This window comes from Terrapene carolina, unplaced genomic scaffold (assembly GCF_002925995.2).
Source record: "Terrapene carolina triunguis isolate 2854851 unplaced genomic scaffold, T_m_triunguis-2.0 Scaffold68, whole genome shotgun sequence".
In the NCBI taxonomy this organism is placed as follows: Eukaryota; Metazoa; Chordata; order Testudines; family Emydidae; genus Terrapene; species Terrapene triunguis.
Window position 1 is genome coordinate 1,382,935 of NW_020664419.1, and position 13,666 is coordinate 1,396,600.

General features: G+C 45.8%; 1 protein-coding gene across 2 annotated transcripts in view; it reads right to left on the minus strand.

Annotated features, from left to right (window-relative positions):
* Positions 1-1,385: 1,385 nt before the first annotated feature.
* The window catches only part of FBH1 (F-box DNA helicase 1), a 40,453-nt gene continuing 28,172 nt past the window's right edge, over positions 1,386-13,666 (minus strand). Inside the window, exons 16-21 of one of the 2 annotated variants that reach the window (XM_026648586.2) lie at positions 13,059-13,134; positions 8,101-8,298; positions 7,162-7,287; positions 6,451-6,557; positions 4,493-4,624; positions 1,386-2,646 (exon numbers count right to left, since the gene is read on the minus strand). In XM_026648586.2, coding sequence (XP_026504371.1) covers positions 2,476-2,646; positions 4,493-4,624; positions 6,451-6,557; positions 7,162-7,287; positions 8,101-8,298; positions 13,059-13,134 — 810 coding nt within the window. In that variant the 3' untranslated portion in view covers positions 1,386-2,475. The remainder of the gene's footprint in view (positions 2,647-4,492; positions 4,625-6,450; positions 6,558-7,161; positions 7,288-8,100; positions 8,299-13,058; positions 13,135-13,666) is intronic. The other variant, XM_024200536.2, reaches the window with a different exon arrangement.

Below are 13,666 nucleotides of genomic sequence, written 5' to 3' on the forward strand. Positions count from 1 at the left end.
CTCTAATAAATTTGTTAGTCTCTAAGGTGCCACAAGTACTCCTGTTCGTTTTTACAGATACAGACTAACACGGCTGCTACTCTGAAACCTGACTAGATACAGTACATTCCTTTTTTACTTTAGTTTAACTAATGCAGTGCTGCCATCTAGTGACCGGTTATCTATGCACTGCAGTCAAGAATTCCTTTTTAAGCTCATCTAGAAATTAACACGGACTTAAATTAGTTCAAGATGCCACTGGATGGGGCCTCACAGCTCATCACAGAAAAATGTGCTGGAAACTGGGCCTGTTAGTTAGGCGCTCCCTTGTTTAAAACGATGGATGCTGTCACATACATGCTAATAACCTTGTGCTTCCCTAGGGCCTTTCACTCTGAAGCTAGACACAGGGCTGGTCTACATGACTGCTTAAATCGAAGCAACTTACATCGCTCAGGGGTGTGAAAAAGACACCCCCCCCCCCCGAGTGACATTAGTTACATCGACTTAAAGCGCTGTCCACACCGTGCTATGTTGGTTGGAGACGCTCTCCTGCGGACCTAACTCGGAAGTGGAATAATTATGCCAATGGGAGAGCGCTCTCCCATTGGCATAGCGCATCTTCACTAGACGCGCTACAGCTGCGCGGATGTAGCACGGTAGTGTAGACTGGCCCAGAGATCACTTCATCCCTCACTGGGACGCAGCTGCACAAAGCAGCAGCTGTTTGATCAATACACAGCACTGTTACATGGCCTTACGGACCTGGGAGCAAGGAATACTTTTTGTAAACTGAAGCTGCAGGGGGAATTTAAAGGTGACAGGATGTAATCACCCCATCAGAGATCTGCCCTCTTATGAAAGGCAAAGGATTTTTACAGATAATTCCTAAAAGCAACTGGAGGTGCGTACACTATGTAACGAAAGGGCAATGAGAATGTACCAGTGTATCTGGTGGTTCCTTGCACGCTCTCCCCTGTTCCACTCCTCTCTACCTCCAGTCTGTCATTCTAGCACTTAAATGACTTCTCTGCTTCTCTCTGGGACGTCAGAATGGGGGGAAACCAGTGTGTTGCCATAAGGCACATTGTATTCCAGAAACAAAGGCAAACCTGCTATAATGGTACCAATTGGAACCAGATCACATGCTCTCAGAGACCGGACACGGAAAAGTTTCAGACAGACATTCTCTGCTCAAGTTAGGACCAGATGAAAACAAGAAATTAATCTAGAATCATCCACATTTGTCCGGGTTCGGTGGAGAGCGACTACATGACTTCACGGGGCTCGCATAAGAAATTGCTTTGGACCACACTGAATTGACCGGAAACGGTGTCCCATGAAATGCATATACCCTGTAAGGTACACGAACAAGTAAGACAGGGTGCCCAAGATCAGGCTCCTTCTGAGGTATGTTTCTCCTTGATTATTGTCATAAATATTGTACAGTCAAGTCGGATGCTTTGGTGCTGTAACAATTCTAGAGTAAAAAGCCCAGAAGTAAGTGTGTTCCTAAGAGGGATAATCTTGTGTCTTGCTTCCTCAGATACAGGGCTAAATCCATCATTAAAGCAATGCATAGTGTGCTTTCATCTCTAATGAGATCTTCAGTAAATAAATACAATCAAAAACAGCTTTTTCTCCAATTAAAAAAAACCCCACTGTTTAATACAAACAGGCTTCTGTTTTTATTACATACTTGATCACAGCATAAGACACTCTGGTTCTCTACGATCATCATCCTGAGGTTTAACTGAAGAACTGATTTTGTTTTGTTGAAGAGATTGATGTACGGGGAAGAGAGAACCACGGATGAGAGAAAGAGGCAGAGATGGAGAGACTGGGGAACATCCAAAGATTACATGTTAAAAAAAGACGTTCTCAACTTGATGCACGGGAAGTCAGCTATTCCTCCCCGGAGATGAGATTAGCCCTATGAAAATTAACTCCAGGAATGGAGTTCTTTCATTAGTAATAAAATGCTTTTACATCATCTCCCTTCGTTTTGCATGCTCGTCTCAGTTTGCCCAATGACCAGAATGCATTGGGATAAAGCTTAAATATTGCAAAAAGTCTGGGCAATCATAAAAGCCAGTCACCTGAATGTGCACCACTGACAGAAACTAGCCACCCTGAGGGGCAACATGTGGGACAAGTGTGCCAACGTTCAGAAAGAAAATCTGTCAAGTCCAAGTGCATCTAGTATTGTACAAGTTACGCAGTCCGGGTTTCTTACAGTGAAACGTAATAGACAGCCACTTGGAACACACCTCGACCGAGGTACCCTCTTGTAACAGAGGGATAACCCCAGACCTTATTCACAGCGTCCCCAGGAACAGCTCTGGTCTTGTCCTTCTTCTGATGAGCTTGTCCAAGGACCATCAACTTCATTTCTCCAAGGACATCAGTAACAATACAGAGATGCTAGCTACAGACCTCCTCACTTCCAACACGTCAGAGCCAGATCTAGGACATAAGACCAGCCCCTTCCTGTTTTCAAAACAGGTCATAGAGGACAGCAACGTGCCTCGGAATTTCTAACACTTCATCGACGACATCCATGGTCAGGACCAGCTCAGGGGAAACAGTTAGTTGTGTCAAGGGGCCGAGACGCTGCTGCACGCAAGCATGGCACAGGTAGCCACCTTGGTCTTTGCTGCCGTTGCTCTGTGGGAAAAGGACCAGTAGGAAATTGTAAAAGGAGAAGGATTGGAAAATACAGAGTCTCTGCCTCCTCTCTCTCTGACATACTTGGCCATTGAACTCAGATACGGGATGAAATAGGAGTTGGGGACATTGCTGTTGATTCAGATCCAGTGTGTTTTGTATCTGTCACCTATTTGTCGCTAAAGAAACCCCTTACAAAGCAGCCTGCAATAAAAATTATATATGCAATTTCATTATACCGGGGCCTGATCCAGTGAGGGTGATGAGGGCTGGAGGGCTCAAGGGACAGGTATATAGCTATGTACTTGTATGGCTCCTATCACAGTGGTATCATGCACCTCTCAGACATGGTTAATGACTGTTTTACTTCCCCACCTTCCTGGGGAGTCAAGTAAAATTATCTCTGTTTACAGAGGGCGAGCTGAGGCACAGAGAAATCACGAGCCCGTTCCTCAGCTGGTGTTAAATTGCCGCTGCTCCATGGACGTCAATATAAGGATCTGTCCCGCAGTGATTTGTCCACGGTATCGCACCAAGTCTTTGGCAGAGCTGGGAACTGATCCAAGATCTCTGGAGCACCTTAACTCCAAGGCCATGCTGCTGAGATAACAAATGTCTCATCCAGGTTCAAACCCAGCCCTGTTTGGTAGGGGTCAAGATTATTCTATTTATCAACCATAGTCTATGGGAAAGGAAGTGGTGGGTCCAAGGCCAGAAGGTAGGTGTCTACATCACACACAACAACAAAAACACACCCACAACTGGCACAAAACTGAGCCCATTTTAATTTTTGGGTATGTCTACACTGCAATTTAAAACCTGCAGCTGGCCCATGCCAGCTGACTCGGGTTCGCAGGGCTCAGGCTAAGGGGCTGTTTAATTGCAGTGTAGACATTCAGGAGCGGGCTGAAGTTCAGGCTCTAGGACCCTGCGAGGTGGGAGGGTCCTACAGCTTGGGCTGCAGCACAAGCCAGAATGTCTGAGCCTCGCGAGCTGGAGTCAACTGGCACAGGTCAGCTGTGGGTTTTTAACTACAGTGTAGACATGCCTGAGAGGGCAAGGCTGGAACGAGCCACGAAGACTAAAATACCCCTCAGAAGCCTAGAGAACAGGACAGGGCTGAGTTACAAGGGTGGATGATGGCTGCCTTGTGCCTGTCCATTTTGTGCACAGGCGGATCTCATCTGCTACTTCTATGATCATGGCTAAAAGCATGGGTGGCAGGTATCGTAGGCAGGGAAATGTGTTGTCTTCCCAAACAGTCTGATGTCCCCCCGCCCATGCTCCACCCCCAGTCCCCAACCTGCCTGCTGTTCCCTGGGACAGGCAGGTTGGGGGCTGTGGTTCGCCCCCGAGGCCGCGCCACAGTGCCTGTCCTCCTGGGGCTGGGGCCTCTCCGGGTGTGCCACTTGCTCTGTGCTGGGGCTGGCAGCTTGGCCAGGGGACACATTCTGGGACGGGGGGCCAGCTGGCCAGGGGTTGGGCCCAGCAGCGCAGCCCGGGGAGGCTGGGACATGCCGGCCGGGGGTTTGGGTTGGACGGCACCGCCCAAGGAGGCTGTGGCCGCGCTGCCTGGCTCTCCAGTGCTCCAGGGCTACGGGCGTTAGCCATGGGCAGGGGCCAGTGAACAGAGTGGGAGCTGGGCTCCAGTGGGCGCCGAATGGGTGGGGCCTCGGGCGGAAGGCGGGTTGGGGGGGCTAGCCTCCCCAAGCCAGGGGTTCACCCACCGCCCATGGCTAAAAGGCTGGTAAGTGACATCTCCAGGGCTATCAACCTGGCACATTTCATTGGCACCAAGGTCACAAAACACAACTAACAAGCAGAAAGGAGAGGAGAGGAGACTTACATAAGTGAGGGGCACTTTCTTCATGGTTAGAATCGAGTCTGCAGGCACAGCATTGTGGCACTGTGACACGGAGCAATGAATTGCCCCTTCCTTTAAGGCCACACTAGTCAACTCTGGCCGCAAGAAATACTCCTGAAAAGGGAAAGAACAAGGTGTGCGGTGAACTCAGGGCATCAGAATGTGTTGTGAGCAACATTAGAGCTTAAAAAAATATCCAACCGCAAAAAAACACTTGAAAGGAAGGAACTGGAACGAGACTATGAGGCCTGGACATGCAGGAAAGGGAACACATACACTTGTGGTGAGGGAGAGAGGCAGAATCCGTGCTGTATTACAATCAGATACGAGTCTAAAAGCAGTAGTCATTCATCACTGAGGCTGCACTTAAAACCACAACATCAGGAAACGGGAAGGCTAAGAACCAAATATCTCCTCAGTTACTCTGGACCTAAACTGGTGTAACTAAGAGGAGAATTCAGCCCGTTGTTCAGGGAACAATATGAATCTTAGTTTCCCTCCTTACTATATAATTTAACCGTCCTTTATTCTGCTCCTATCCAGTCACCAGACCTCCTAAACCCCTCAAGCATGAGACACTTTAGCACAGATGTTATGGGGAGTGTAGTGAGGCGGTGTGGTTCCCCGCCGCCCCGGAGAGAGAGACGAGCCCCACCGGACACCAGAGTGGGCGGAGCTAGTGAGCTCTGAGCCCACCCCTCAGAGGGTCAGAAGGTGCCCTGGAAGTATAAAGGCTCAACCTCAGAGCTCACTGGGAAAGCAGCCACTGGAGAGGCCAGATTCCTGTGGCCTAGGCCGCGACTGGGAAGCACCAGTGACCTGCGGGCTATGCAAGGACTGGCCCGATCTGCCCTGCGCTCGCTACCCAGAGGAGTTGCCGGGCTGCCCTGCACCAGCTACCCGGAGGAGTTGCCGGGCCTCTCTCTTGCCAGCTACCCTGCGAAGCCCATGGTGCTGGACCCCCGCGGAGGACACCATCCCGACCCAGGTACCACATGAGGGGGAGTTAGGAAGTAGCCCGGGGCAGCCGACCCGAGTCTGGCTGCAGCACTGCCAGAGCCTATGTCCGTGTGTTGCGGCCAGGATCCCCACTGACGCAGCAGCGGGTCTTCTGCCTCTGCTAGGGCCCGGGCTGGGACGCAGTGGAGTAGGAGGGGCGGTGTCCCCCCTGCCACCCACCTCGCGGGTGGCCGTCTCCCCCTCTCCCAGGCCTTTTGGAGGCTTGGGCCTACTGTTGTTGCTCAGCCCTGCCTGAGGGCCTGAGCTCCAGACTCATTGTTGCCCCGCCCTGACTTAGGGCCCCGGCCTAACTGTACTTATTTCTTCCCCCACCAAGGCCACCCAGGGAGAATTCCCGTGGCTGAGCTAATTCCCCAATACATAAACAGAGTGTAGTGAGGCGGTGTGGTTCCCCGCTGCCCCGGAGAGACGAGCCCAGGCTAATCTCTCTACACGGAGCAAGCACTCAAAGTTACATATATCGTTTTCTTGTTAACTTGCCAACGACCCATTGCAACTTCCATAGGCGCTGGAGCACCCACGGGGAAAAAAATGGTGGGTGCTGAGCACCCACCGGCATCCCCCCCCCATCAGTTCCCTCCCCCACCTCCAGTGCCTCCCACCTGCCAGTGGGCCCCGCAGATCACCGCCTCCCACTCTCTCCCTGTGCCTCCCACCCACTGCAATCAGCTGTTTTGCAGCATGCAGGGAGGCTGGGAGGAGGACGCGGTGCACTCGGGGGAGAGGGGAGTGGGGGCGGGAAGAGGTGGGGCAGGAGTGGGGCTTTGGGGGAAGAGGTGGAGTGGGGGCGGGGCCTGGGGTAGAGCTGGGGTTCCAGCACCCCCCCGGCACTTTGAAAAGTCAGCACCTATGGTAACATCCCACTCCATCTGCTCACAGATCCAAGTTACAGTCACTTTGCCATGGCATGTTTAACTCACCCCAGCCAAAGTCAAAAGATATTCCAGGGACTTTGTCATTAACAGATGCTTTTTGGCACGAGTCACTGCAACATATAGCAAGTTCCATTCATCTTCAGCAGACATGTCTAGGCAGAGATGAGAGAGAAGAAGTCAGAAAAAAAAAAAAAAGTGTTACAAGATAACTGATTGATAAAACTTCGGAATTTGTTCTGGTATTTCAGCCAGTTCTAATTCACTGCTGAATTAGGATGAACATTTAAGACAAGAGTGGGTATGTCACAGAAACATGGTTGGTGTCTCTGTTAAGAAGGAGATAATAAGCAGAGTAGCATGGCTGCATGGTACCCTGCCATGTGTTTGTTACACAACCACGACAGGACTTGTGTAAGACCTCAGTGACAGCAAACAGAACCAATATTCTCTCCCCTTGGGGCATACACATTTGTTGCTGATCAAAGCAGGAACAATGCGTGTTCCCTGAGTGATGAACCTGCCCTTAAGTGCCAGCCCATCTCCCAGGCACAGACTTACACAAAGGAACTGCACCCCAAGTGAGAGGTCAGTGAATGACAGCAAGCTTGAGAGAGGACATTGCTAGGTACAGCCAGAGACAACCCCAAGCGTACCTCCAAAGAGTGCTGACTGATGGGGGAGTGCCAATGGGCCACCCTATGCATCACCTTTCCCTTTAGGGAAAAGAATGGTTCCAGTATAAAGGATCTCCCTTACCAGTGGTAAAGTGAGGCAGCCTCTGGAGATTATGCCTGGCACAAGGGACTTTCATAAAATCATCTGCAACCAGCACAGTATCAAACTCCAGGCCTTTGGCTTTGTACACGGTGCCTATCACATAATCTAGAACCAACACACATCAGGGAACAAGGGCGGGGGGAGAGAGAGGGAGAGAGAGAGAGGATATCAGCCAATATATCTATACTGCTGTTTTTATATCTTGTTATTTACTGAACACTATGTACAGATTAACTTCCTATGTTCTGCATTTATAGTTTCACTTGCTTTTTAAATGTGAACTGGAAGCCAGACAGAGTGGGGGGAGTAATATCTTTTATTGGACCAATTGCTGTTAGTCTAATAAAAGATATTATCTCACTTACCTTGTCTTGCTCATATCCTGGGACCAAGACGGCTACAACAACACTGCAAACTGGAAGCAAAGCAGAGAGAGAGGGAAAAACCCCCAGACCAGAGCTCCTCTCCTGCACTAATCCACTAACCCATTAACGCGGACTGCCCCCCCCCCAAGAAAATGCCCAGTTGCCTCACACCCCAGTCCAGACCTGAACTTAAACAAGAATGGTTTGTTGTATTTTGATAGTCCACCAGTATTCTTCCAGAAATCACTGCAAATTTAAGCCAGTATCCAAGATAAGGCATTAGGTCAGACTGCTAGATCCCAGGAAATACTGACTGAATCTTCATTCAGCTCCAGCAGAAACCTCACTTATCAGTGCTCCAGTGGAAAATTCATTCTACTGTGACCCCAGGAATGTCCCAGAAGGAGTTGTCTTATTCCTTCCTGGGCGCAAGACCATCTTGGACCAAGTGCACTATTTCTGAGGAGCAGGGGGAAGTGAGGTTGGATTAAAAAAAGGGAAACAATTTCCTTCTTGGGGGGAAAAAAAACAAAAAAGGTGCATTTTGCTTTACCTGCAAATGCTATATTTGATACGTGACTGTTCTTTATCCTCGCCACCAGCTCGGGAATGCGGACATTGTATTTCTCCACTATTGTGATCTTCACCTCCAGGTCCCTGTCTTCAGTTTTGGATGCATAGTTCTTTAAACCCTGGAAGCCATCCTTCTCAACCCACTTTTTGATAAAGTGGTCATCAATTTGGAGTTTCACTAGTGAGAAGTGCATTGGATAATGTCAATACACAAGAAAGGCACCATTGGTCGCATTTTTAACGTCAAATGAAATGGATATAGAGAGAGTAGGGGAGACTGGTTGGAGAGAGCACTGGACTAGGACTCAGGAGATTTGGGTTCTATTCCCAACTCTGGCCTGCTAGGTGAGTTTGGGCAAGTCACTTCACTGTGCCTCAGTTTCTCCATCTGTAAAATGGGCATGATGATACTGACCTCCTTTATCATAAAGCACTTGAGTTATACCGATGCAAAGTTCTATATAAGAGCCAGGTATGATTAGCAGTAGCAAGTGTCTCAAAAAACCTATGTTTATTATTTTTCTAAATGGTAGATGTCCTTTTGGAGATACTGGGATACTTTTAGGTTAGCAGAACAGTTTATAGGGTGGATTCTTACAGAAGTCAAGATATTCTTATAGCTATGAAGATGGCCAGTGATGGAACAGTGGCGATGAGCTGAAATGGATATGCCACATTCTCTTTCCTGACAGAAAGGATTTCCTGTTCACAAAGTGCAAGTTGGTGGCTGTACTGGAGGAAAAGATTCTTGGATTGAAGGGAGAAGTAGAGACGCTCTGAAAATCAGTGAAGCTGAGGCTTTCCTAGACAGCCAGGTTTGGGAAACAACAGGCTCAAGGGAGCATGACGCTTGCCAGCCAGGAATCGGAGAGAGAGGAAGTCAGAGAGGAGGCCTGGTGGTTCACAACCACGAGACGCAGGAGATCATGGTAGCCTTCTACACGGCTGGAGAAAGAGGACTGGGATGAATTCCACACAGCTAGTAGCTTTAAAATCAATACCAGGTCCTCAACGTGGAAACTTTGGAAAATACCTCTCGAGATCCAGCAGCTCCAAGGAAATAGAGAGATGTACAGGATGCTCATGTGGATGGCAGCTCCGCCTAACATGTAAGAAAATCAAGCTAACTCGCAAACAGTTCTCCAGCTACCCAAGGAAAACAGACAATCCTTACTGGAGATTCAATACTAAGAAGAATCGAAAAAAAGGGGACAGGACGATAACAGGATAGTGGGCTGAGACACAAGACTCCACTCTAAAATTGGATAAGTACTGAAGTCAACAGGCAAGGATCCATTGGAGATGGTTCATATAGGCACTAATGACCTTGTGTTATGGAATATCGCCCGGAACGTAGATGACATCAGGGAACTTGAAAGCATGCTGAAGAAGAATGTCCAAGGAATCTTCTGAGAGATCTTTTCTGTCCCACACGCGAAGGAAGACCAAAGGCAGAAGATTCTGGAAGTGAACCCCTGGCTAGGTAAGCCATGGAGGGTTTTGGTTTCATGGAACACTGGTCCACCTTCTATGGGGCATGGGGGTTGTATAGTAAGGATGGCCTCCATCTCAGTAGAAGGGGGACCAATTTTCTCTAGCTAGCCTGTCCCCAGGTAGTCAGGAGAGGATTAAACTAATAGCAAAAGGGGAAAGAAGATATGAGTGCTCAGCACAAAAATCGAGATGTTGAGAACAAAATTAATCAATGAACCAAAGGGCATGAAAAGAAGAAATTCCTGAATTGCCTGCACACCAATGCTAGGAACCTGGGTAATAAACAAGAGGAATTGGAATTGCTCATTTAGAAGCATAAATTTTTATCTCGTTGGTATTCCTGAAACCTGGTGGGATGATTCGCAGGACTGGAATGTTAAAAACAATGGTTATAACCTACTTAGGAAGGACTGAGTGGGCAAAAGGGAAGGGGAGTGGTCCTCTATGTCAAAAATGGCATTACCTGTTCCCGATTCACTGATAACTTGGAAGAAATGATCTTGAATGCTTATGAATCAATGTCCTAACAGATAAAGCACAAGATGTGTTATTAGTTGGGGTCAGCTACAGACCATCAGATCACTCCAGGAAACAGGATTACCACCTCCTAGCGCACCTATCTATAAAGAATAGGAAAAAAAGCTGATTTAAATTTGAGTGATATATGCTGGAGGTCTCATGCTGCCAGTGCTAAAACATCCTTGGAATTTCTAAACATTATAGATGACAATAGCCATTATAGATGGCACTGCAGCCAACACGAGGGAAATCTTTATTTAGACCTTGTCTTAACACACCTATGGTAGCATAGGTACAACTGATATGACTTGATCACATTTATAATGTGCGAACTATTTTGAACCAGATCAGCTGGAAGGAAGAATTTAATCAGAAAAACATGAACGATAATTGGGACTCATTTAAGAACACCTTATTAGATGCCAAATAAGGCACAATTGAAGAAGGCCGGCCGTTTAAAAAAAACAACCTGGTTTAGAGGGGAAAGCAGTTATAAAAATAAATAACATAAGAAAGGGAAAGTTGATATTAATGAACATAAATCAGAAGTTAGGAACTGTAGAAAATTGATAAGGGAAGCAAAGAGACATAAGTAGAAGTCGATGACCAGTAGAGTTTAAAAAACCCTTCTTATTGTCCTTAAGTATATTACGAACAAATAGAACAACGGTACTGGTCTATTACTAGCTGGAAATGATAGAATTATCAATAAGAATGCAGGAAAGGCAGAAGGGTTCAATAAATATTTCTGTTCTGTATTTGGGGATAAAACAGATTAGACAGTTTTACCATATGGTGATAACACTCTTTCCATTCCATTAGTATCTCAGTAGGATGTTAAACAGCAACTATTAAAGTCAGATATTTTAATATCAGCAGGACTAGACAACATGCATCTGCGAGTTTCACAAGAGCTGGCTGAGGAGCTCACTGGACTGCTAATCTTGATTTTCAATAAGTCTTGGAGCACTGGGGAAGTTCTAGAAGGCTGGTAGAAAGCGAACATTGTGCCAATTTTTAAAAAGAGTAAACAGGATGACCCTGGTAATTATAGACCTGTCAGCCTGACATCTATCCCGAACAGCTGATAGAGCTGATTTGGGACTCCATTAATAAAGAATTAAAGGAGGGCAATGTAATTAATGCAACTCAACATGGGTTTATAGAAAACAGATCCTGTCAAACTAACTTGATATCTTATTTTTATGAGACAACAAGTTTGGTTGATAAAGGTAACAGTGTTGATGTAATACTTTGACTTGACTTTTTGATTAAAAAATTAGAACGATATAAAATTAACATGACACACATTAAATGGATTAAAAACTGGCTAACTGATAGGTCTCTAAATGTAATTGTAAACGGGGAATCATCATTGAATGGGTGTGTTTCCAGGGGGTTACCAGAGGGATCAGTTCTTGGCCCTACACTTTTAACAATATGCATTTTAATATGACTAAATGTATACATCTAGGAACAAAAAATGTCAGCCATAATTACAGGATTGGGGATTCTATCTGGGGAACCAGTGACTCAGAAAAAGATTTGGGGGTCGTGGTGGATAATCACTGAACATGAGCTCCCAATGTGATGCTGTGGCCAGAAGAGCTAATGCGATCCTGAGATGCATAAACAGGGGAATCTCAGCTAGGAGTAGAGAGGTTATTTTACCTCTGAATTTGGCACTGATACAACCGCTGCTGGAATACAGTGTTCAGTTCCAGTGCCCACAATTCAAGAAGGATGTTGATAAATTGGAGAGGGCTCAAAGAAGAGCCATGAGAATGATTAAAGGAATAGAAAATGTGTGTTATAGAGATAGATTGAGCTCCTTGAGTCTGTTTAGCTCAACAAAGAGAAGGGTAAGGGGTGACTTGATTACAGTGTAAGCATCTAAATGGGGAACAAATATTTAATAATGGGCTCTTCAATCTAGCAGAGAAAGGTATAACAAGATCCAATGGCTGGAAGTTGATGCTACACAAATTGAGACTGGAAATAAGGCATGAATTTTTAACAGCGAGGGTAAATAACCATTGGAGCAATCTACCAAAGGATATGGTGGATTCTCCAACACTGCCAATTTTTAAAATCAATATTGGATGTTCTTCTACACAAGATCTGCTGTAGGAACTCTTCTGGGGAAGTTCTATGGCTTGTGTTACACAGGAGGTCAGAGTAGCTGATCACGATGGTCCCTTCTGGCCTTGGACTCAATGACTGAATTTATGAATGAATTTAGGGTGGGACAAATCACATTTTTAACTTATAGACAGCCAAGATCCATGCAGTTTAACCCAATCACATAGAGGTTATGTTCTTACACGAAGGCACTTCTCCTAATGGCTCATATTCTAAAGCCACTCCCATGTTAAACGCTGCAACTAAGTTTCCATTATAACCCCTGATTCGCTCCCAGGCTCCACCTAACATCAACAAACAAACACTGGTCAATTAGGTCCAAGGTGGAGGTAGTTTGTTGTGTTTTTTCTTTTTTTTTTTTTAAAGTGAATTAGACAATGTTTTTCTGAATGACACCCTAAAACTAAATGAAAGGTGTTCATCAGCGTGCAAAATGTCTAATAAATACCTCCATTTTATGTCAAAGAAATGGAAAGGACAGAGATAAAACATAGTTTACTGGACTTTTCTAGTTGAGACCAAGAATCTCAGGATCTGGAAGTGTAAACTGTTCTTATGACGTCAGATTCCACATTTCCACGGCACCAGTAGAAACACAGAAATAACCATCACCGATAGCCGTTCCCATCACACAACCACCCAGAAGATGAACAAACAACGTGATCCCCAGTCACACTGAAGTGAAAGAGGTTTACATGTATCAGCTGGAGCAGTTGGAGATATGGTAGAAGCTAGAAAAGTTAACACCAACTTTAGGGGAAGAAGACAGGAGAATATACTCACATCTCACACGGGCCTCTTCAGGTTGAAGGAGTTTCCAAATATCATGAATTTTGTCTAGTCCAAAATTTTTAGGCCCCTAAACAGATAAAGATTCTCTTAAAATTGACCTAATTGAAGGTTATACTTAAAGTTTACAAATGAGCTAGTTTCCTGCCAAAATGTATCAGATTTACCAGCATGCAAATAGAGAAAAAAACTCAAAAGACTCGAAGGTGAAACTATATTCCTAAAGTGCACACTATAGAATGCATGATCAATATGAAACTAGAAAGAAATAATCTAGCCTAAAACTAGTGGATGATCCCAGATGAGACACACCAACCAACAACACACAGAATGAGCAATGGAAAACAAAATCCCAGCTGGTCATCATGTTTTGTGGCCAGGAATGTATTTTGTGGATTAGTTTGCATTAGAACTGGTTGGGAATGTTTTCATCACAATGATTTTTCAAGAAAATGCAGTTTCAATTAAAAAAAAAAAATTCCGTGGGAAAATGTCAATTTTGATTTTCCAACAATTTTCAGTTCAAATAGAAATATTTCTGTTTGTTGAACTGAAACAAAATGTTTCATTTCAAGTCAGTTTGACATTCAATTGCATTTCCC